The 25,000-nt window shown below is 34.4% G+C and overlaps 1 protein-coding gene across 5 annotated transcripts in view; it reads right to left on the reverse strand.

The window, feature by feature from the left end:
* The window catches only part of csmd3a (CUB and Sushi multiple domains 3a), a 598,216-nt gene that overhangs the window by 321,533 nt on the left and 251,683 nt on the right, over positions 1–25,000 (reverse strand). For all 5 annotated transcript variants that reach the window (XM_068214255.2, XM_068214256.2, XM_021467030.3 and 2 more), the window contains 2 exons: positions 23,764–23,920; positions 9,381–9,572 (listed from right to left, as the gene is read on the reverse strand). In XM_068214255.2, coding sequence (XP_068070356.1) covers positions 9,381–9,572; positions 23,764–23,920 — 349 coding nt within the window. The remainder of the gene's footprint in view (positions 1–9,380; positions 9,573–23,763; positions 23,921–25,000) is intronic.

The raw sequence follows: 25,000 nt of genomic DNA on the forward strand, positions 1-25,000 counted from the left end.
AATTTGTATTGCTAATTCTACCTTGCTGAATGTTTATGCAGCTTTACTGAAACAACATTTTAGGTGAAATAGGACCCTTTGTGTGACTAATTTAAAAAAAAAAAGAAAGAAAGAAAAGGTGGACCTTGATGAGTAAACAGGCATCTCTGTGATGCAAGCGGAGAAATCTTCTCTATCTAGTGTCTAGTTATGACCTCTCCCAGAAGCTCAGCGTGTATTCAGCAAATTCACACCGGCTCCGTGATCCTGAAAAATAATTTTAAATCTGGGAAATCTTGGCGATGAGAGTGAATGAGCAAGTGAACAGATCGCAAGAGGAGCAATGATGGTCTAAACATTACGTTTGTTTGGTTAAATGAACAGAGCAGTAAAGATATCGCGAGTGCAAATTCCCTCTATCTCTCTCTTATTGAGAGATCTGCTGTCAATAGTTGGAGACGAGCAAAATACTGGAATGGTCCTGCATGTATTTATTTAGGTCTTTTTACATATACTGTAACAACTGAAAGTTTTGTGTTTTGACAATATTGCAAGCCCACTAAAAGCTGGCTGGAATCATTAGATAACTGTTTTAACATAAATATTTAATAATATAACTTCTTCCAATACACTCATTGCTATCAGTAGAAGTTTATGTGTCTATTTCCTTTTAGTAAACCAGTATTAGATTTATAGATGTGCATTTTAACTCATTTTCAGCTTTCATCATTTGTAATCGTTTGTAATTTTTCTGTGGCCAACATTCTGCTTTGGTGACCCCTGATAAATGAGGCACTAGGCTGAAGTAAAATGAATGGATGAATTCTTTTCTGTAAAGCTGCTACTGGCCATGACATGTTTGCATCTAAACTTTTATTAGAGACATGTTTAATAATAAACTCAATAAATGGGCCAGACATTTCTGACTTTCCATACCAAGCGGCTCAGGAAATGTTCTTCCAGAAGCCCATAAAGATACATTGCAGTGAAAAAAAGCTGCAGTTTGTGAATTAAAAAGGATATAAAATAAATGTTAATTTATAATTTAAAGTTCAAATTGTTGCTCAGTTATTTACTGCTGTCATTAAAGACCATGACTCCTTGTGTCAGTGTGAGTCTGAACAGCCACGCAGCGCCGCACCTAAACCGTCGTTTTGGTCAAATAAAACTCTTCAAGTGACTAATTTTGAAGGAAAACTTTTCTGGTAAAAAATAAAAACCAGCATACATTCATAGCTATTTAATTTAATTTAATTTAATTTAATTTAATTTAATTTAATTTAATTTAATTTAATTTAATTTAATTTAATTTAATTTAATTTAATTTAATTTAATTTAAATTTAATTTAAATTTAATTTAAATAAAATAAAATAAAATAAAATAAAATAAAATAAAATAAAATAAAATAAAATAAAATAAAATAAAATAAAATAATATAAAATAAAATAACTTTCAGGAAAATTTTTCTGGTAAAAAATAAAAACCTGCATACTTTCATAGCTATTTTATGCTGGTTAGAACTGGTTATGCTGGTTAAACTTTCAACTTTATGAGTAGATAGCTGCGTTCTAAGGCACAATTGTATTCAAAATAGAACATTAAGTTAATAATTCTCAAATAAAGTCATTTAAATAGTTTATTGCTGCCTTAAATACTTTATAATGCTAATTTTAACTTGCCTAATACAACATTTTAAGTAAAGTAGGCCCTTTTATGTGACAAATATTGAAAAAAAAATCATGCAGAGGGTAGTCATGCAGGTGTTCATGCTGCTTAACATTTTACCTTGATGACTAAACAGGCAGCTGCCTTCCAAGGCACCGTTTTATGCAAAACAGAAGACTGTCACTTTAAATGACTTTCACTGTAAGTCATTTAAAGAGGGATATTCCAGACTGCTTAATGCATTTTAAGTGAACTTGAATCTTTTATGTGACTAATTTTTGGGGGAAAGAAGAAAAGAATGGTTAAAAAAGGCGTCGCATGCATTCACTCTGGTTTAAATATCACCTTGATGGCTAAATAGGCAGCTGTCTTCCGAGATACCGTTTTATGCAAAACAGAACACCATAAGTCACTAATTCCAAAGTAAAGTCATTTAAATAGGTCTATATTCCAGGCTGTTTAATACTGGATAGAGTTTATAATGCTAATTCTACCTTGCTGACTACACTGGCGGCCTACTAAAACAGCATTTGAAATGAAATGGAAGGTTTTTATGTGACAAATTTTGGGAAATAATAAAGAAATCTCTTATAACCTCTGCATGTGATCATGGCTGGTTTATACTGGTTCACAATTTCACCCTGACGACTAAATAGGCTGCTGCCTCCTAAAACAGAACAATGGAACATGTGTAGAACGGAACACTGTAAGTGGCTGATTTGAATTGAAGACAATAACACACATATTAAAGCCTGATTTATGCTGGTTGGACGTCTGCCTCGTTCACTAGCTACTAACAGTGCTGGCTTGAGTTTACACTACTGTAGTTCTGCTAGCAATAGTTATAAAAATAGAATATTCAGAAGTTTTAAAGTTACACTCATACAGAGGGCTAACATTTTGAAGGGTTATAACTACTTTCACCTTTTTACAGCTGAAATGATCATGCAGTGCGACAGATGCATTTTTAAAAAGCATGAATAATCCATTCGCTCTCAATTAATTTGGGGTCATACAAAACAGCATCTATGCTAATTAAGAATTTATACAAGAATATATATATATATATATATATATATATATATATATATATATATATATATATATATATATATATATATATATATATATATATATATATATATAACTATATACCAAAATCAGCATAAATAAGGACACCACCTTTCGAAAATCTAATTTTTTGTCCCTTTCTCTTTGAATATACGCACTATTAATTTGATACATTTAGACAGAGCAGTTTTATCAAACATTCATTTCACCACAGTGGAATGAACCACCAACTTATTAGGCATAAGTTTTACACAGCGGATGCCTTCCAGCTGCAACCCATCACTGGGAAACATCCATACATACTCATTCACACACATACACTACAGACAAGCTTATTCAATTCACTTGTACCGCATGTGTTCGGACTGTGGAGGAAACTGTAGCACTCAGAGGAAACCCGGGAACAACATGCAAACTCAGAAATGCCAACTGACCCAGCCGAGGCTCGAACCAGCGACCTTCTTGCTGTGAGGCGATCATGCTACTCACTACATCACTTTGACACCTCAAATCAATAGTTACTTTCCCTGGTAATTAGTTACTTTTATAATTACGTAACTCAGCTACTAAATCAGTTACTGTTTGTGCAAAGTAACTAGCAACTATAACTAATTGCTATTTTAAAGCAACATGCCCAACACTGGGTACAGACTAGTCTAATGTACAGTTGATGTCAGAATTATTAGCCCCCTTCGATTTTTTTTCTTTCCTTTTTTAAATATTTCCCAAATCATGATTAACAGAGCAAGGAAATTTTTACAGTATGTTTGATAATATTTTTTTCTTCTGGAGAAAGTCTTATTTGTTTTCTTTTGGCTAGAATAAAAGCATTTTTTACATTTTTAAACACCATTTTAGGGACAAAATTATTAGCCCCTTCAAGCTATATTTTTTCTTGATAGTCTACAGAACAAACCATCATTATACAATAAGTTGCCTAATTACCCTAACCTGCCTAGTTAACCTAATTAACCTAGTTAAGCCTTTAAATGTCACTTTAAGCTGTATAGAAGTGTCTTGAAAAATATCTAGTTAAAAGTTATATACTGTCATCATTCATTCATTCATTTTCTTGTCGGCTTAGTCCCTTTATTAATCCGGGGTCGCCACAGCGGAATGAACCACCAACTTATCCAGCAAGTTTTTACGCAGCAGATGCTCTTCCAGCTGCAACCCATCTCAGGGAAACATCCAAACATACTTTCACACACACACTCATACACTATGGACAATTTAGCCTACCCAATTCACCTGTACCGCATGTTTTTGGACTGTAAGGGAAACTGGAGCACCCAGAGGAAACCCACGCGAAGACAGGGATAACATGCAAACTCCACACAGAAATGCTAACTGAGCCGAGGTTCGAACTAGCGACCCAGCGACCTTCTTGCTGTGAGGCGACAGCACTACCTACTGCGCCACTGCCTCGCCCTACTGTCATCATGGCAAAGATAAAATAAATTAGTTATTAGAAATTATTTATGAAAACTATCATGTTTAAAAATGTGTTGAAAAAATCTGCTCTTCGTTAAACAGAAAGTAGGGAAAAATAAACAAGCAGTGTAATAATTCACGGGAGCTGATAATTCTGACTTCAACTGTACATGCACAATTATATTTTGGTAAAGCATCCTATAGAAAATATATATGTATAAGAAAGATCTGTGAGTGGTGTACTTATTTATGCTGAGCACTGTACTATAAGCAAGCAATACTATGCTTTACCTGGCTGTCGTCTTTGCTTGTTAAATTAGTGGAAAGTCACTTAGAAGCTGCTAATCTAGTAATTTAATATGATTTGCAGGTTAAGAAGTTTGAGCATCTCAGTTGTCTATAATTAGGCAGCTGGTGGGCAATCCTGGACAACATCCCGTTCTGGAAAGCATCAAACCAGCATCCAAAACACAACATATGCTGGTCTTTTCAGCTTGGTAATTATGAATATTCACTCTCCAAATGAGTATGCACTCAAGAAACATTTTCCCCATGAGTATTTCCCATTTGTGTTTTATGAATCTCGAGGCTGTGCGAACAAAAACATACCCAGTCTTTTAAATGCACATTAAATTCAAGATTTTAGCAGTGAACAAATCTCTGACTAACAATGCAATAGAAACTATGAACGCCATTAAAAACATTAGCACAAGTAAACATCTAATCAAGCATTGCTAAGATAAACTATTTCTACAGTGCTGTAGTTCTCAACCAAACGAATAAACATCCAATACTACACTGAATAAAGTATACTTTGAACCAAATCTTTAAAAGAATCACTGTAATTAATTACAGCTAAACTTAGTATTTTTTCCTCAAAGTATAATTTAACTTTGGTTTAAACTTTAAAATTTTATTTAATCTGATGATCTAATGATTAAGAAAAAGATTACAATCACACATAAAGTAATAAAGAATATTGTAGAGCACTAATTACTGTAGCATTATTTTTTACTTTAGTTTAATGACTTTTTTTATTTTGATTTATCTTTTTAACGTTACAAAGAAGTATACACATATGGCCACTTTATTAGGTATATCTTACTTGTATCGAGTTGGACCCACTTTTGCCTTCAGAACTACTTCAATCCTTCGTGGCATAGGTTCAACAAGATACTGGAAATATTCCTGAGATTTTGATCCATATTGGCATGATAGCATCACGCAGTTTCTGCAGATTTGTCGGCTAAACATCCATGATGCGAATCTCCCGTTCCAACACATCCCAAATGTGCTCTATTGGATTGAGATCTGGTGACTGTGGAGGCCATTTGAGTAGAGTGAACTCATTGTCATGTTCAAGAAACCAATCTGAGATGATCTGCGCTTTATGACATGGCGCATTATCCTGCTGGAAGTAGCCAACAAAAGAAGGGTGGTCATAAAGGAGTGGACATAGTCAGCAACAATACTCAGGTAGGCTTTGGCGTTGACAATTGGTACTAATGCGCCCAAAGAGTGCCAAGAAAATATCCCTCATTACACCACAACCACTAACCTAAACCGATGATAAAAGGCTGGATGGATCCATGCTTTCATGCTGTTGATGCCAAATTCTAACCCTACCATTTGATTGTTGCAGCAGAAATTGAAACTCATCAGACCGGGCAATGTTTTCCGAACTTCTATTGTCCATTTTTGGTGAGCCAGTGTGAATTGTAACCTCAGTTTCCTATTATTAGCTGACAGGAGTGACCTTTTGCTGCTGTAGCCCATCTGCCGCAAGGTTGGACGTGTTGTGCCTCTAGAGATTCTCTTCTGCAGACCTCGGTTGTAACGAGTGGTTATTTGAGTTTCTGTTGCCTTTCTATTAGCTGGAACCAGTCTGGCCATTCTCCTCTGATTTCTGGCGCCCACAGAACTGCAGCTCACTGGATATTTTTTCTTTTTTTGACCATTTTCTGTAAACCCTAGAGATGTTTGCATGAAAATCCCATTCAAAGTTACTTAAATCACCTTTCTTCCCCATTCTGATGCTCGGTTTGAACTGCAGCAGATCATCTTGACCATGTCTACATGCCTAAATGCATTGAGTTGCTGCCATGTGAAGCATGTGATCCATGTGGCTGCTTATAAATTTGTGTAACAAGCAGTTGGACAGGTGTACCTAATAAAGTGGCCGGTAGGTGTAGTTTTGCTTGGGAACAGCCTAAAAAAATACTGTCATTTGTTACAGGGCAAAAGATAAACAATAAAGTGCAAAAGTGATTTACTCATAACCGTCTTCATACATCAAGCCCAAACAATAGTATCAACGTAAGAAAAATGTGCACTGCTTCGATTGTGTTTACTGTACGTTCTGCAGCCACACAAGATGAACAAAACACGACAATTACACAAATCCACAAAATCCCCACAATGCCTCGGATCAAAGTTTAATTGGGTAAAACGTGTAAGAGTGAAATCAGGCTGCACATCAAGCGCCGGTGCAGGACGCGTGACAGGCAGACTCTCGTAGATCAATTATTCACAACAAAAAAACATGCGAGGTATTTGTAGACACACACACACACACACACACACACACACGCACACACAGAATGGGCACAGCTGCAAGACCAATTAAGTGGAATCCGTGTAAGAATAAATCCTCGGGATTAAGGATGCACATGGTGGTGTTACAGATACTAGAGTACTACTTCCTGTATACAATGTTTACAGTATACTGTGTACTGTTAAAAAATATATGTGGGGTCTGAAATTAAAGGTCTACTCAGCAGCCAGCAGCCACCGTTTAGAAACACAAACTCAATATAAATCTGTTTTTATATTTGGAAAAAAAAAATTGTATCCTCTATAAGGAATTAAGCATGTTTGTTGTGTTTTACATTAATTCATTCATTAATTCATTCATTTTCCTTTGGCTTAGTTTCTATTTCAGAAGTTGACACAGTGGAATGAACTGCCAGCTATACAATGTGAAGTTTATTTATAAACTAATTTCGAGAGGATCACGTGTCGCCACGTGTCGCCACAGCGGAATGAACCGCCAACTTATCCAGCACATTTTTACACAGTGGATGCCCTTCCGGCCACAACCCATCTCTGGGAATACTACTAGAATACACTGTTGTAATTTATTGTTGTATGTTTTTTAGTTCTTACGTGTAGTATATGTCTGATGTCTTCTGATCTGCCTTCTGTGTTGAGAACCGAAGAACTGATGTGAAAAATAAATTGGTCAGTAGAAATAAAGACTCTTGCTTGTTTATCTGCATCTGTTGCTCGTGGTATCTGTTTTAACAGTTTTTAGCTGCATATTTTGTTCGTCTTTGCATATGTTAAGTTGTTGTGTGGCCTGTATTGTAAAGTTGTGCCCTAAAAATTGTACATACCCCTTGAAGTATTAATCAAAATGAGAATAATTTGAACAAAATGAGAAAGATCAAAGAAAATTCAAGTTATTTTTTTATTTAGTACTGTCCCGAGTAAGATATTCTATTCTACTACATAAAAAAAATCTAGCTGAAATTATTAAAATAACCCCCTGCAAAAGTTTACATACCCTTGGTTTTTCAATAGTGTGTGGTTTCCTAATGATTCCTGACAGCTTTTCCTGTTTTGTGATGATTGTTTATGACCATCGTGTTTGTTCAGAACAGTTAAACTGACTGCTGTTTTTCAGAAAAATCCTCAATCTTCTGCATGTTTTCTGCAGATTTGGACTTTTTCCATCAGTTACTCCGTGATTATGAGATTAATCTTTTCACTCAGTGGATGATTGAGGGACCCAAACCCAACTGTTAAAAAAGGTTTAAACCCTCACTGATGCTCCTGAAGGAAACACGAGGCATGTAGAGCTGGGGGTGAAATTTTAACATTTTAATAAATTCTCCAAGGGGTTTGTAAATTTTCCAGTACAACTGTATGTTCTTTCCTTGATATGGTGTACTTCTGCTTCACATTAATTGGCCTTAAGGGAACAAAGAATAATAAACTGACAATTAAACTGAAACTATGCACATAGTTCTTTTACTCTTGCCAAAACCTAACCAATATTTTTTAGAAGCAAAGGTAAGAAAAGTGCACTACCGCCACCATTTTACCTTGATTTGCCATTGCTTTTATCTCTTTTGTGGATAAACTGCTTCACTGGACTTGAACCCGAGCGCTCTGCATCACAAGTACAAAAACTTAAGAACACTGTACATACTGAGCTACTGAGCAAACTGACCACATATGAAAAATTGGCCATTTGGAGAAATGCTAATGCATTTACTTACAAATCATGAAAATTGTTAAATAGTTTTGTGGTTTTTATTTAGTGTTGAGCAAAGAACTGCATGAAAACAATGCTTTATGATAGGGATGAAGTACATCTAGGAGGTTGTTACCACAGATTAAAGCATAATAGACTTATTGATGTGAAGCAGAATACAGTTGTATGAGGCTAAAGGGTTTTATTCTGTGAAAACAACCATCCTGGGAGTACTTTACCCACTTTTTACACGGCTACTTGTCACAAAACATAAAAATTCGACAAAACATTGTTCTGAGCCGTATTAGTTTATTAATTCCTTAATTAATTGCAAAGCTAGCAGAAACAAAAACAGCTTAATGAAGCATCAAATGCCAAAACAGAAATGAAACCGGTTGAAAGGAGGATACACTAATCTACACATTATTCAATCACAAGACTACACCAAAACTGTCAAAACCTGTCACCTGAAAGACAAGCAGACGCATATGAACGTGAATGTGAGCATATGGATGTGAACATGGGCTTATTCACTGATTGTCAAGATGATCTGAAATGCCCAAATGAGCCTGTGTTATTCAGCGGTAGTTATCTGGGACTAACATACCTTGGAAGAACGCAACTTATCAATCAGAATTGAGATTTCAGACAGTCGTAAAATAAACATCAATATTATGTGCCTGTAAACATCATTAATGTGAAAAGGAACCCAAGTTGTTGTCGTCATACTGCCCCCTAGCGTTCATTTTACCTATAAACTGCAGTCAAGCGTATGTTGAAGTATGATTTTTGTGGTTTCACAATACTGTAGGCTAAAGCAGGTTTTTTTCAGTATGCCTGTGTTGGCAAATGGAATGAACCGAATAACATAACCCATCGTAATTTCACATTGTTATCTGCCACAGTTAATTTCGAAACCTAAATGCATGAAAATAAAATGCATTGCTGTGTCTGAAGGCTGAGATGCATTACCTATGCAGGAGGGGAGCGGATGGTCCCACGTGCGTCTCTCGCCCGTCATGCATCTCAAAATGCTGCTGCCATGGAGACTGTATCCAGGATCACAGTGATACGTGACCACACTGCCTGCAAAGTGGCCTTGGTCGCTGACTTTGGATCCAAATTGAGGCACACCGGGTTCGTCACAATGAGAAAGTTCAAAACCTGAAGGAGAACAACAAGCAAAAGAGTGGGTGTTTCATCAGTGGGTGTTCCTTTAAGTGATACTCTGAGGTGAAGTTTCTTTTTGCAAAATGTAAGGTGTTTTTGTTATATGAAGGTCACCTTAAAACATCTCGCCAAGGTGGTCATTTATTTTTTCATTTTTAATTTAACTTTTACATCACTTTCATTTTTAACATTCAAATCTAATTAAGATTGATTTCATGATAACAATTTATATACATGTTTACATACAATATTCACTGTGAAATCTGTGAATGGATGGAAGGACAGATGGATGCATGTTAAGGGATAGACAGATGTAAAGATGATTAGATGGAGGGACAGATGGATGGTTGAAAAAACTATGGATAGACGGATAGATGGCTGGACACAACAAAGAACTGTAAAAAATTAGCTGCGACATAAAAACATAGATGGAGGGATGGATGGATGGATAAACTGAGACAGATAAAACTATAGATTGAGGGATGGAAGGATGAGCTGTGAGACAGATAAAAATAATGGATGGATGGATGGATGGATGGATTGATGGATGGGCTGTGAGACATAAAAAGATGTGATGGATGGATGGATGCATGAATAAACAAATAAAAAAGTATGTATAGATGTATGGATGGATTAATGGATGGATGAATAAACTGAGACAAATAAAAAATGGATGAATTGATGAATGAATGGATGGAAGAATAAACAGACAGATAAAAAGGTGGATGGATGGATGGATGGATGGATGGATGGATGACCTGTGAGACAGATAAAATATGCCTGGTTGAGTGGATGGATGGATGGATGGATCTGATGAATAGATGAACAGATGAATGTGTTTTAAGAGATGGATGGATGGATGGATAGATAGATGGATGGATGGATGAATACACAAATAAAAATGATTTATGGATGATTAATGAATGGATGAATAAACTGAGACAGATAAAAAATGGATAAATGGATGGATGGATGGATAGATGAACTGTAAGACTAAAAGGATGGATTGATGAATGGATGGATGGATGGGTGGAAGAATAAACAGACAGATAAAAATGTGGATGGATGGATGGATGGATGGATGGATGGATGGATGGATGGATGGATGGATTGATGGATGGGCTGTGAGACATTAAAAGATGTGATGGATGAATGGATAAATAAACAAATTAAAAAAGTATGTATGGATGTATGGATGGATGGATGGATTAATGGATGGATGAATAAACTGACACAAATAAAAATGGATGAATTGATGAATGAATGGATGGTAGAATAAACAGACAGATAAAAAGGTGGATGATGGATGGATGGATGAATGGATGAATGGATGACCTGTGAGACAGAAAATATGCCTGGTTGGTTGAGTGGATGGATGGATCTGATGAATAGATGAACAGATGAATGTGTGTTAAGAGATGGATGGATGGATGGATGGATGGATGGATGAATAAACAAATAAAAATAATTTATGGATGGATGGATTAATGGATGGATGAATAAACTGAGACAGATAAAAAATGGATGGATGGATGGATATATGAACTAAGACTAAAAGGATGGATTGATGAATGGATGGATGGATGGGTGGAAGAATAAACAGACAGATAAAAAGGTGGATGGATGGATGGATGGATGGATGGATGGACAAATGGGTGGACGAATTAATGGACAGACAAACGGATGGATGGACTGACAGACAAACACAAATAAGATGGATGGATCAATGAGTGAATGAATAACCGAGACAAATATAAATGTGGATTAAGGGATGAATAGATGAGCTGTGAGACAGATAAAAAGATGGATGGATAGATGGATGGATGGATGGATGGATGGATGGATGGATGGATGGATGGATGGATGGATGGATGGATGGATGAGCTGTGAGACAGATAAAATATGCCTGGTTGGTTGAGTGGATGGATGGATCTGATGAATAGATGAACAGATGAATGTGTGTTAAGAGATGAATGGATGAATAGATGGATGTGTGTTAAGAGATGGATGGATAAATGGATAGACAGACAAACACATATAAAGATGGATGAAATGAGATATGACACAGATAAAAAAAGAATGGAGGGATGGAAGGAACCAGATACAGATGAATTTAATAAAATCCCTCAAGGTCCAGGTTAAAAAATAAATAAAAACTGCAATGTATTTAAATGTTTGCTTTAAGAAAATATATTTGCTAAAACGTAACAGATCCCAAACTGCCCACAGTAGTAGAAAATCCCTATCAGTGTGTAAGAGACCACCCAGCAATGTGTGGAATTGCATTGAGCTGCTGGAGATCAAAATACGGTACAAGAGCAGAAGTATGTGCACATCCAAACATGCGTGCTGAGCATTTCATTGAAAACCATGAGCATTAATATAAAGTCTGACCTCCCTACAGATACTGCAGACAAGAACTGCAGACACAACAGCATCAACTTTTAGACAGCAATTTTGTAAGAACAGATTTCAAACTGTTCCGCTGCAGCTACTTACAGTTGAGGTCAGAATTTTTAGCCCACCGGTATATTCTTTTCCATTTCTGTTTAATGGAAAAAAGATTTTCACAAAACACATTTATAAACAAAATAGTTTTAATAACTCATTTCTAATAACTGATTTTTTTTTTGTTTATCTTTCCCATGATTACAGTACATAATATTTGACTAGATATTTTTAGGATACTAGTAGGGGAGAGCGAGACGAAAGTAACATGGGACGAAAGTAACAAATCATTTTTCTCAAAGTCCTGTCAAACATTTGCTTTCCAGACAGCACAGCACATTCAGCATAACCCTTGATAAAGCTGCCAAATTTGACCTGATTTTGGAACTGTGTCCCACAGTTAGGTCTGAAATTAACTTAAGTTAACTTAAGTGCAGAAAGTAATAATTGTTGTGGTTCTTTTTTTCTTATTACAAGTTGTGTTTCTCTTTTTATGTCACACTAATGATCAATCTACAGGTTATTTAGTGCAGGAACACATCCTTAAGTTTGCAATCTCTGAGTTTTTTATTTTTATTTTTTGTTGTTATTAAGTAAATCAGGTTTAAATGGCAAGAGTTCCTGTGGGGAAGAATTTAAAACTGTTATTTATTTTCCACTACTAATAGACATACCTTATTTTTCCCTTTTACATCAGTGTTTGCAGTGTTTGGATTCATATATTTTATAAAATGAATGCATATTGCCAATAATAGTACAAATTATTAAAAATAATGTAAAAAAAAAACATGTTTTGCATTTTGTATCGTTGGGTTGCTTTTGAATTTTTTGATGAGACTGAAATTTAAAATAAAAATGCAGTTGAATATTTTTTGCAAAAATAAAGGATACAATATGTTTGCTGTTAATTAATAATTAACAACAAAGTCCTTAACATTAATAAGGTCATTGTTATAATTGCCAGTGATGTTGTCTCCGCTGGCGATCTACTTCCTGTAGTTTTTTGCAGTCGCCAGAGGGTTTTGTATATGAGAGATTACAGCTGATAGAACTCCCAGAACTCCCTGCGTTCATCAACTCCTGCAACAGCTGACAATAATCTGGACACTCACTCACAAGCCCCTTTCACACAGTGATACCGGTAAATATCTGGAAAATATCCTGAACAACTTTACCAGTGGATTAAAAAAGCGCTGTTCACACAGGCGAGGGCGTTACGGAATTTTTCCAGAAAAACCATTCACACATCCATTCCAAAATACCAGAAAATTCTGACATCGTTAACCAGAAATGAGCTCTAAACGGCTGCGCTTGTATTTGAAAACATTTGACTATATTTCAAACTCTGTGGATGGAGAAGAGTTGTGAACAACTTTGATGAAAACATATGGAGAAACACTTTCGCATGTCGAGATGTACATAATATGTGTGTGTGTGTGTGCTGGCACTCACTGGCTGCTTCAAGGGCACACGCGACGCGTCAAGCAAACTAAAGGACGCAGAGCTTAAAGGTAAACAAACAACAGCTTTTCATAAGCATCTTATTGATAAGAAGAAGCAAAGAAACAATTTCTGACTAACATCTAGCAGCTGAATGTGTCTGGAAAAATATTCAAAGGCTTCTATTTTCATAAAACGCGCGACAGTGAATGCCTCTGAGTGTTCTGATGGGCTAAAGTAGACATCTCACGTCAGCGCGTTCTAGAAGTAAACACACTCTTTCTGGCAAGCTTTCTTCTGCGTTCACAAAGAGCAGCAATCAGGCAATTTACCGGTAATGTTACAACTTGTCTTTCCGGAAAAAAACGGAACAAATTTACCGGTATTTTTAAAAAGGGCCTGTTCACACATACAGACCTTTCCAGAAAATTGACTGTAATTTTCTGGAAAGGTCTGTATGTGTGAAAGGGGCTACAGACACAGCTGCTCCTCATCTACACTGATTACAAGGACAATAAATACACCTCAACTTCATTGACACATTGACGCCGAGTCTTGTGTCTGTCACGTACATTAACAAGCATTTCTCCAGGTTAGTTTTCCTTTGTGTTTTAAGTCTTGTTTCTTGTCTTGACCTATTGCTGCACAGTCTGACCACTTGCCTGTGTATTAAACACGATTATTGGATTACCCTTATGATATTGTTTTGCTCCTGTTTATGACCCTTACCTGTACGAACTCGATTAAAAAAACTGCATGTGGATTCGCGTGGATTTCCTCCGGGTACTCCAGTTTCCCCCATAGTCCAAAGATATGCTAGACAGGTGAATTGGGTAGGCTAAATTGTCCGTAGTGTATGAGTGTGTGTGTGTAGGTGTGGGTGTTGCCCAGAGATGGGTTGCGGCTGACAGGGCATCCGCTGCGTAAAAACTTGCTGGATAGGTTGACAGTTCATTCCGCTGTGGCGACCCCAGATTAATAAAGGGACTAAGCCGACAAGAAAATGAATGAATGAATGAAAATTTATTATTTTCTACATGAAAATAAAAAACCCTACATCCATGCCTTCGTCCCAGGTGGCTTTTTTCAGTTTATTCATGTCAATTAATATTTGTATAATGTTTTATACAGTATTATTATTAGCAGTATTATTTATAATGTGCATATTTATACTTGTTTTAATAAAAACAGGTTTAGATTTGTCCACCTGTTGGGTTTTGGAGACGTATGCATCACCATATGGAGCATAAGAATAGGATGTGTTTTTAGAAAATAACTCAGTTTATTCACCACACTTCGTTATTATTGTTCATTTATTAATTTGCTGGAAATTAGAACTGAATTTAGAACATATCTTTGCGCTTAACAAATGAAAATCAAATATTTCCACCTTTCCATACTTCACGAAAGTAAAGGAGTAAAGTAAAGAGTAAAAGTAAAGACAAAGTAGAGGCCGAATGGAGGAGGCTTATTCTTTATCCTCGCGCTGCAGATGATCTGTTCAACTGTTTTCTCGCAACTGAAGGGTTCAGTTTTTCAGCTTACAAAGTCTGCAATGTAAATAGCAAATATGCCAAGACGGGACACAACTGATTCTTAAAGGGAATGGAAGATTAGACTTTGGTTTAATGCACATTATGCTCAATAAACACCCATAACCCGTTATGAGAATAAGAACAATCCTGTTGGACCATGCGCCGGGGTGCAGAGTGTATTTTTCCATCCTTACAACAGCAAAAGTGGATTTGGACGCTTTAAACTTTGCGCCTGGACTGTTAAAATAAAGACCAGTAAATCTATCAAATGTTGTGGTGTTAAAAGTGCAATAACAACGTACACTTTAAGAGTTTTTTTTAATGAAAAATGGTACTTTCCACACTGCTCTCCCCTATTCATCTTAAAGTGAAATTTAATGGATTAACTAAGCTAACTTGGGAGAGTAACTTGCCAAGTCTAAAGCATTATTTGTTCTGTAGACATTCATTTATTTATTCATTTATTTTCTTTTTGGCTTAGTCCTTTTATAAATCTGGGGTTGCCACAGCGAAATGAACGGTAACTTATCCAGCATATGCTTTACGCAGTGGATGCTCTTCCAGCTCCAACCTAATATCCTTACACTCTCATTTTACACTCTCAATTTAGCCTTCCCAATTCACCTGTAACACATGTCTTTGGACTGTGGGGGAAACCGGAGCACCCGGAGGAAACCCAAGAGAACGTGGAGAGAACATGCAAACTCTACACAAAAATGCCAACCAACCCGGCCGAGGCTCGAACCAGTGACCTTCTTGCTATAAGGCGAAAGCACCACCTATTGCGCCCCCGCATCGCCCTGTTCTGTGGACATTTGAAGAAAAAATTGCTGATATTATTGACCCTAAAATGTTGTTGTTGTTGTTGTTGTTTTATTAAAAACTGCTTTTATTGTAGCCAGAAAATGAAAAATAAGAGTTTCTTTACAAGAAAAAAATATTATAGGAAATACTATAAAACATTCTTTTCTCTGTTAAGCGTAATTAGGGAAATATTTTAAAAAGAAATTAAAATTCACTGGAGGGCGAATAATTGTGAAATAAATGTAACCTCTGTACACTAAATCAACTGCTACATTGTCCCCAAGCCTCGAAGGGAAGCTTCCCCACTCTTTACTTTCTGATTTGTACAATTAAATTTCACCAGCAAACACAATTTCCTGTGCATTTCCTATGTCATACGCAATTACAGTGAACAGGAGCGCACATAATATCATTCCAACCATTTAATCCTAATCAGATCTTAACAAGAGAATGATACAGCTAATTAATTCATTAAAACTAGGTGTGGGTGAAAGAAACACATTCCCAGCCCACCAGGAGTTATTGTCCCAGGCGGAAACAACGCAAGCATTATGAATTTCACTTTGAGTTTGCATAATGCGACCTTGTTATGTACATAAAACAAAGCAAAATAAACCCACAGTCATAATAATACTCCAGTTATGAGAACATGCGGGCTGATAATCGTGAGAGACAATAACATCAGCCACACTGCGCCTGCTAATTAAGACTTTACTGACAGATGAAGAAAGTACGGGGGAAGTTTATAGAGAGTTTACGGGTAACAGCAGATTTATTCAGCTCTAAAATCTAGTCTTGTGTGAAGACTTATATTGGCATCGGCTGAATTAATCAAGTTAATATCATATTCATGTTAATGATATACAGTATCCTCATACAGTAATGTACTTTTGACTACTGGCATAATCTTAGCAGCTTATTCAGCCCACTTACACATGTGCAGCCCACTGTTACATCACAGCATGTGTAAGCGGGCTAAATAAGCTGAAGCATTCATTACAATTTCTGTCTTTGAAAGTCACTTATCCTACAGTATATATCTATGCAAAAAGGTTTTGTATATTTTTAAGTAGGTGTGTGTATTATCATGAAATTTACTGCTATAATTTACCGCTAATTCCCTTACTTCAGAATTCCATGTCACATAATTCTTCAGAAATCATTCTAATATAATGATTTGCTGCTCGAGAAAGGTTTGTACTGTTTGTAAGTATTGTATGGAAAGTTTGACTGTGACAATTTCACATTTTATTTGACCTATTAGATTACATAAAACCTAAAAGTTAATGTGTAAATTAAACTGAAGACTTCATGCTGCTTCATGCTGCATGCTACGAGATAATATAGAAGAGAATAGAAAACAACGTGAACAGAATACAGTATACCAGAATAAGATATATTGTAGCAGAACAGAATAGAACAGAATAGAATAGAGCAGAACAGAACAGAACAGAAAATAATAGAATAGAATAGAATAGAATAGAATAGAATAGAATAGAATAGAATAGAATAGAATGTGATCAAAACACAACAGGAGATAATAGCGCCTTTCACACAGTAATACGGTAAATATCTGAAATATTTCTGCAACAACTTTACCGATAAATTGCCGATAAAGCAAAAAAGCACTGTTCACACAGGCAAGGACGTTCCTGAATTTTCTGAAAAAGATCATTTACACATCCATTCCAAGATACCGGTAAATTCGGACATTGTTAACCAGAAATGACCTCTAATCGGCTGTGCTTCTATTTGTAAACATAGAAGAGGTCAGCTTTTGTTAATGGTTTCACTATTATACAATATGTGTGTGTGCTGGCACTCACCGGAGCACTTCTTCACGTGCACACGCGTCAAGCAACTTAAGCAGAGCTTGAAAGTAAACAGCAGTTTATCATTAGCATTTTATTGACTTTTTTTTTTTTTACACAGTAGACATTGAGAAGGAACATAGAAATGTTATCTGACTAACATCTAGCAGCTAAATGTGTCTGGAAAAAAAATCAAAGGCTTTTATTTTCGTAAACAGTGCGTATTTGAATATGGTGCTGGTAATGTTCAGGAAAGGAGTGTTTGTGTGTAAGGGGCTACTGTAGTAGAATAGAGCACAAAAGAAGAGAATGTAAGATAACAACAAAATAAAATCAAATTGAATCAAGCTAAATAGAATAGAATATGGTCAAAATACAACTAGAGAAGGGAATAGAATAGAACATAATGGAATAGAAGAGAATAAAGCAAAATAAAATATGGTCAAAATACAACAAGAGAAGGGAATATAAAAGAACATAATTGAATAGAACAGAATAAAGCAAAATAAAAGAAAAGGGAATAGAATAGAATAGAAAACAATTGAAAAAAATAACAGTGTAATAGAACAGAGCAGAATAGAATAAATTAAAATTACAAGAGAATAGAATAGAATAGAGCATAATAAAATAGAATAGAATAGAATAGAATTACAACAAGAAAATAGAACAGAATAGAATAGAGCATAATAGAATAGACTAGAATAGAATAGAGCATAATAGAATAGAATAGAATGGAATAGAATAGAGCATAAAATAATAGAATAGAATAGAATAGAATAGACTAGAATAGAATAGAGCATAATAGAATAGAATAGAATAGAATAGAATAGAATAGAATAGAATGGAATAGAATAGAGCATAATAGAATATATTAGAATAGCATAGAATAGAATAGAATAGAATAGAATAGAATAGAATAGAATAGAATAGAGCATAATAGAATAGAATAGAATAGAATAGAATAGAATAGAATAGAATAGAATAGAGCAGAATAGAATAGAATAGAATAGAATAGAATAGAATAGAATAGAGCATAATAGAATAGAATAGAATAGAATAGAATAGAGCATAATAGAATAGAATAGAATAGAATAGAATAGAATAGAGCATAATAGAATAGAATAGAATAGAATAGAATAGAATAGAATAGAATAGAATAGAATAGAATAGAATAGAATAGAGTATAATAGAATAGAATAGAGCATAAAAGAATATAATAGAATAAAATAGAATAGAGCATAATAGAATAGAATAGAATAGAATAGAATAGAATAGAATAGAATAGAATAGAGCATAATAGAATAGAATAGAATAGAGCATAATAGAATAGAATAGAATAGAATAGAATTACAACAAGAAAATAGAATAGAATAGAATAGAATAAAATGGAATAGAATATGATCAAATCACATAAAGAGAATAGAATAGAATACAATATAATATATCAGAATAGATTAGAATTACAACAATAGAATAGAATAGAATAGAATAGAATAGAATATAATAGAAGAGAGCTTAATCAAATAGAATATGATTAAATTACAACAAGAGAATATAATATAATAGAAAAGAACAGAATAGAATAGATAAGAATAGAATAGAATAGAATAGAATAGGAGCATAATCAAATAGAATAGAATATGATCAAATTACAACAATAGAATGGAATAGAATAGAAGATAGGATAATAGAATAGAATAGAATAGAATAGAATAGAATAGAATAGAATAGAATAGAATAGAATAGAATAGAATAGAATAAAGAACAATAAAATAAAATAAAATAAAATAAAATGGAATAGAATAGAATAGAATAGAATAGAATAGAATAGAATAGAATAGAATAGAATATCAAATTGAAATTGAATAGATAAGATAACGTTATGATAGAAAACAACAGGGAAATTAAACAGAGAAGAGAACAGTATAGCAGAATAGATGTATGAGAAGAACACAACAAAAGAGAAAAGAACGTATTATTAAATAAATACTATAACAGAACAGAACACAAGAATAGAATAGAATAGAATAGAATAGAATAGAATAGAATAGAATAGAATAGAATAGAATAGAATAGAATAGAATAGGCATAAACATCCTTGGCACGAAACTAAATAATGGCAGTGTGTTTATTTGTGTGATCTATTGCTTTAACACAGACTTGTTCTGACTCATCCATCCATTCCTTTTTTTTAATCACAGTGAAGGTCAAACTCCAAATGCACAGGATGTAATTGAAGACATCATCAGCAGCCGATAGACAAAACGAGAGGCTGGAGTAAAGTCTGTTAGCGGCAGCAGTAAATGAGTAAGTCCATCTGAACGCCTCCAGCTCTGGCCATTAACAAGTCACTCCTCCGTTGTCACAGGAGCCGAATAACCGCCGTTAACCTCATTCACAATCGTGTTTTACCTCAAGCCATAATCCCACCACAGAGCTCATGCATGCTTTACGATTTACATATCAAACAACACGCCACTGTGAACTGTGGTAGACACATTACAAAAACTTCTCAAGAGAGCAGAAAGACCTATAATTTCACACAAAGAAAATGAAGAGTCCTTCGCGCCTTCTAATAATCCATGCAGAAGATGCTGCTAATTCAGAGGGTTTCATTACAAAAGCAATAAAGCGGCATGCGTGTGTGTGTGTGGTGTAACAAGTGCTGGGAACAATTATACAGTTCAAGCTGACAATGAAATGAAGATATTAATCCAGAAATGAAAATTAATAGAGTCGATATATATTCCACTGTGAGGTGAGAGGTGGTGTATGACAGAAAGACTGAGAGGAGAGCTCATTCATATCCGCAGGCATTCATATGTGGAAGTGTACACAGGGCTCTCTGAATTAAGACATCATCACACATGCCCATTACAGAGTATTTTGTATTAAACAAAAAATAAAGTAAGTATTAAACAAGTTTTTAAAAGTGCTTTTGACTTTACTATAAGGTTTCATTGGTTAATGCATTTACTAAAATGAACTAATTATGATGAACAATACTACAGCATTTATCATTCATATTTCAACATTTACTAATGCATTATTAACATTCGACTTCATGCTTGGTAAGATGAGTTAAAGCACTGTGAGTTAACATAAACTAATAATGATCAACTGTATTTTCATTAACTAACGTTAACTAACATAAATACTGTAATAAATAAATTGTTATTGTTTATGTTAGTCATTACATTAACTAATGCAACCTTATGGGGTATATGCCGAAGCATGCTAATGGGACTTTTAATTTGCCAGTAACCTGGGTTAAGCGCTTCCGGCAAACTGTATGTAATGCAAAAACCGGTGCGTTTTAGGTCTGTTTTCTTTAAAAATTAGCAATCTCCACTAGATGAGTGATATCCGATTTAAAGTGGGTCTCAGATTGTACAAGAAGCACTGCATTAAATTACATTTTCCCCCGCCATGTCTTTATAATATGAGCATTTATTTTCCCCCAGTATATTCTATGGAGCTTCTGCGCAAGCCTGCTGATACAGACGGGCGCTTGGGAGTAAAAGGTCTTTTTGTCTCGTTTTATGCTTGAGCAACTAAATGAATGCCAAAGTTTATTTAACTGAATGTATTTTAATGACATTACAACATCGATGCAGTAAATGGAACCGTATAATATGGAAAAAAGTTCACAATAACAGGTCACCTGAAGTTTATCAGTATGGGAAAAACACTAGCTCGGCATATACACTATTGTAAAGGTTAACCAATTTGTATGGAAATTAAGTCATGTTAAAAAAAAAAAAAAAAAAAAAAAAAAACTGACACAGGGAAAAAAGTATTAAACACATGAAAAAAGGGGAGTGCAAAAAGGCATGGACAGACCAGACAGCATCAGAAATCTGTACACGTTGACTTCCATAGTATTTGTGTTTCCTACTATGGAAGTAGTACAGTTTACAGTTCTTCAGCTTTCTTAAAATGTCATCTTTTGTGTTCAAAAGAGCTTGAAATCAATTGTGGTAAAGTAAATAGTAAGTAAATTTAATTTTTTAGGTGAACTATACATTTAACTAACCTTATAGTTAGTCGAGCCTCATTGAAAGGTGCAGGGATGCATTAAAAAGTTTTTAAAAATCAGTCACAATTTGTTTTGTAATACAATTCTCACTATTATCAATCAATTAACTAAGACTTTTGAGGCAAAAAGTAACTCCTAATTTGTTGGTTATTAATAGTAAATTAGTATTGGTTTTAGGTATTGTGTAACATTAGAGCTTATGGCCATACCACCCTGTGTATGCTCAATCTCGTCTGATCTCAAAAGCAGGGTTGGACATGGTTAGTACTTGGATGGTAGACCGTCTTGGAATACCAGTGGCTGTAAGCTCAATTACTGTAATTCCTTCATTTGGGCGACGCAGTGACGCAGTAGGTAGTGCTGTCGCCTAACAGCAAGAAGGTTGTTGGTTCGAGCCTCGGCTAGATCAGTTGCCGTTTCTGTAAGGAGTTTGCATGTTCTCCCCGCTTTCGCGTGGGTTCCCTCTGGGTGCTTCGGTTTCCCCTACAGTCCAAAGACATGCGGTACAGGTAAAATCAACCCAGGCTCATTCCGAAAACATAGCCCGCAGACTTTGTGGAGACCGCGATTTACGTGGCTGGAGGTACGTATGGGCGTGTTTGGTTTATTTTTTTTTCGAGCAAACGCTGCGGGGTGGTATGACGCTGCTTCTCTTCTTTGCAATTATTATCAGACATACTGTGAAAAATGATTATATTAATATTAATTATAATAATTATATATATATATATATATATATATATATATATATATATATATATATATATATATATATATATATATATATATATAYATATATATATATATATATATATATATATATATATATATATATATATATATAAATATATATATATATATATATATATATATATAGTATTGTACATATATATATATATATATATATATATATATATATATATATATATATATATATATATATATATATATATATACAGATATATATACAGTGGAAGTCAGAATTATTAGCCCCCGTGACTTATTACACTGCTTGTTTATTTTTTCCCTAATTTCTGTTTAACGGAGAGCAGATATTTTTAACACATTTCTAAACATAATAGTTTTAATAACTCATTTCTAATAACTGATTTTTTTAATCTTTGCCATGATGACAGTAAATAATATTTTACTAGATATTTTTCAAGACACTTCTATACAGCTTAAAGTGACATTTAAAGGCTTAACTAGGCTAATTGGGTTAACTAGGCAGGTTAGGGTAATTCGGCAAGTTATTGTTTAATGATGGTTTGTTCTGTAGATTATCAAGAAAAAATATAGCTTAAAGGGGCTAATAATTTTGTCCCTAAAATGATGTTTAAAAAATTTAAACTGCTATTATTCTAGCCGAAATAAAACAAATAAGACTTTCTCCAGAAGAAAAAATATTATCAAACATACTGTGATAATTTCCTTGCTCTGTTAAACGTCATTTGGAAAATATTTTAAAAAGAAGAAAAAAAATCAAAGGGGGCTATTAATTCTGACTTCAACTATATATATATATATATATATATATATATATATATATATATATATATATATATATATATATACTTGCCATCCAAATTTAGAGATGCACAAATCCTCTTGTCAGATACCAAAAATGCTCCCATAGTAACACTCCCATAGCAGCCTCTCATTTATCAATAAATGATGGTGAAGCATTGTATGAAAGGCCTTTGTAAATTGCAACTTTATAAAATTCCTGATGGGACTAATAAAAGTACAGTCATCTGCAGTCTTAGCAGGGCTGAATTGAATTATCATCAAAGCTCATCAAGTATGAAATATTAGTCAAGCCAAGTTGATGCTGTGTGTCCCACTCGATTATCTGATCGCTTGTGGGCGACACTCGACTAGTTTGAGGAGTCTGTAAACTGTTCAGAAGACTTTTAAGTTGTATTTGAAACACCTCAACTGAACCCAAACTTTATTTTCACTCCACAAGCTACACCGGGGAGGAAGCCTGCAAAGAGCTACTGAAGTCATGTAGTGTAAGACTAGTCGTGACAGACGGAGGAAAAATATTTCAAACTGTAGTTTTCCACAAGCGGTGTGGAAGAAAGTGAGAGCAAGAGGAATCTTACTAGTGTAAGCAAGCTTGAATCCCTCAGCCGTGTCCTCTTGGTCAGAATAAAACTCAAGCCACAGGTGATTCGACGTGCTGGTCAGTGACTGACTCAACATGGAGGACCCAGAGAAAGCTCCTAGAACATCTGCAGTGTTGTCCGGACCGTCATACAACTGGGGAGAGAAAACAGAAAAATCTCTGGCGATTTCTATGCACAGATTAAATGTGTTGTAGGAACGTTATGCAAATGTTCAAAGGATGTTTTCTGAAGTTCTTTTCAAGTGTAATTTTCATCTTGGTTATATAAACGTTATGGAGTTGTTATAGTTTTATATAATATAGGAAATATAAAAGTTATTATTTTGGTTATATAGTTGCTATTGAGTTTTATTTATGTTTATATGTTGAAACTAAAACTAAGATTTTTTATGTAAAACTAATTTTCAACAAGTGTTTCAGACAAATACTCTATAAGGATTTCTAATAATGTCGTTAAAGATTTTTTCAACAAACATTTGTGTAAACACTCATTCAATGTAATTGATTTATTCATTTGTATTGACAAATATACAGTTGAAGTCAGAATTATTGACCCCCCCCCCCCCCCCTTTTTTTATATACTGTATATATTTCCCAAATGATGTTTAAAAGAGCAAGGACATTTTCACAGTATGTCTGATAATTTTTTTTTTTTTTTTCATTTGGAGAAAGTCTTATTTGTTTTATTTTGGCTAGAATAAAATAAGTTTTATTTTTTTAGAACCATTTTAAGGTCAAATTTATTAGCCTCTTTAAGCAATACATTTTTTGATCTTTATATTTTTATATTTTTCAATTTTTCGAGTCTACAGAACAAACCATTGTTATACAATGACTTGCCTAATTACCCTATCCTGCCTAGTTAACCTAATTAACCTAGTTTAACCTTTAAATGTAACTTTAAGCTGAATACTAGCATCTTGTAAAATATGTAGTAAAATATTATTTACTGTCATCATGGCAAATATAAAATAAATCAGTTATTAGAAATGAGTTATTAAAACTATTATGTTTTGAAATGTGTTGTAGAGATCCTCTCTCTATTAAACAGAAATTTGGGGGTAAATCAGGGGGGACTAATAATTCAGGGGGGCTAATAATTCTGACTTTAACTGTATATATGTGTATATTTTATGCAAAAATGTTGTTTAGTTTTATGCAAAAACCTTTTTGTGGCTGCAAAGTAATATAATCTTTCTTTATAAGAGAAGATC

The sequence above is a fragment of the Danio rerio genome, chromosome 16 (genome assembly GCF_049306965.1).
Source record: "Danio rerio strain Tuebingen ecotype United States chromosome 16, GRCz12tu, whole genome shotgun sequence".
NCBI classification, from domain to species: domain Eukaryota; kingdom Metazoa; phylum Chordata; class Actinopteri; order Cypriniformes; family Danionidae; genus Danio; species Danio rerio.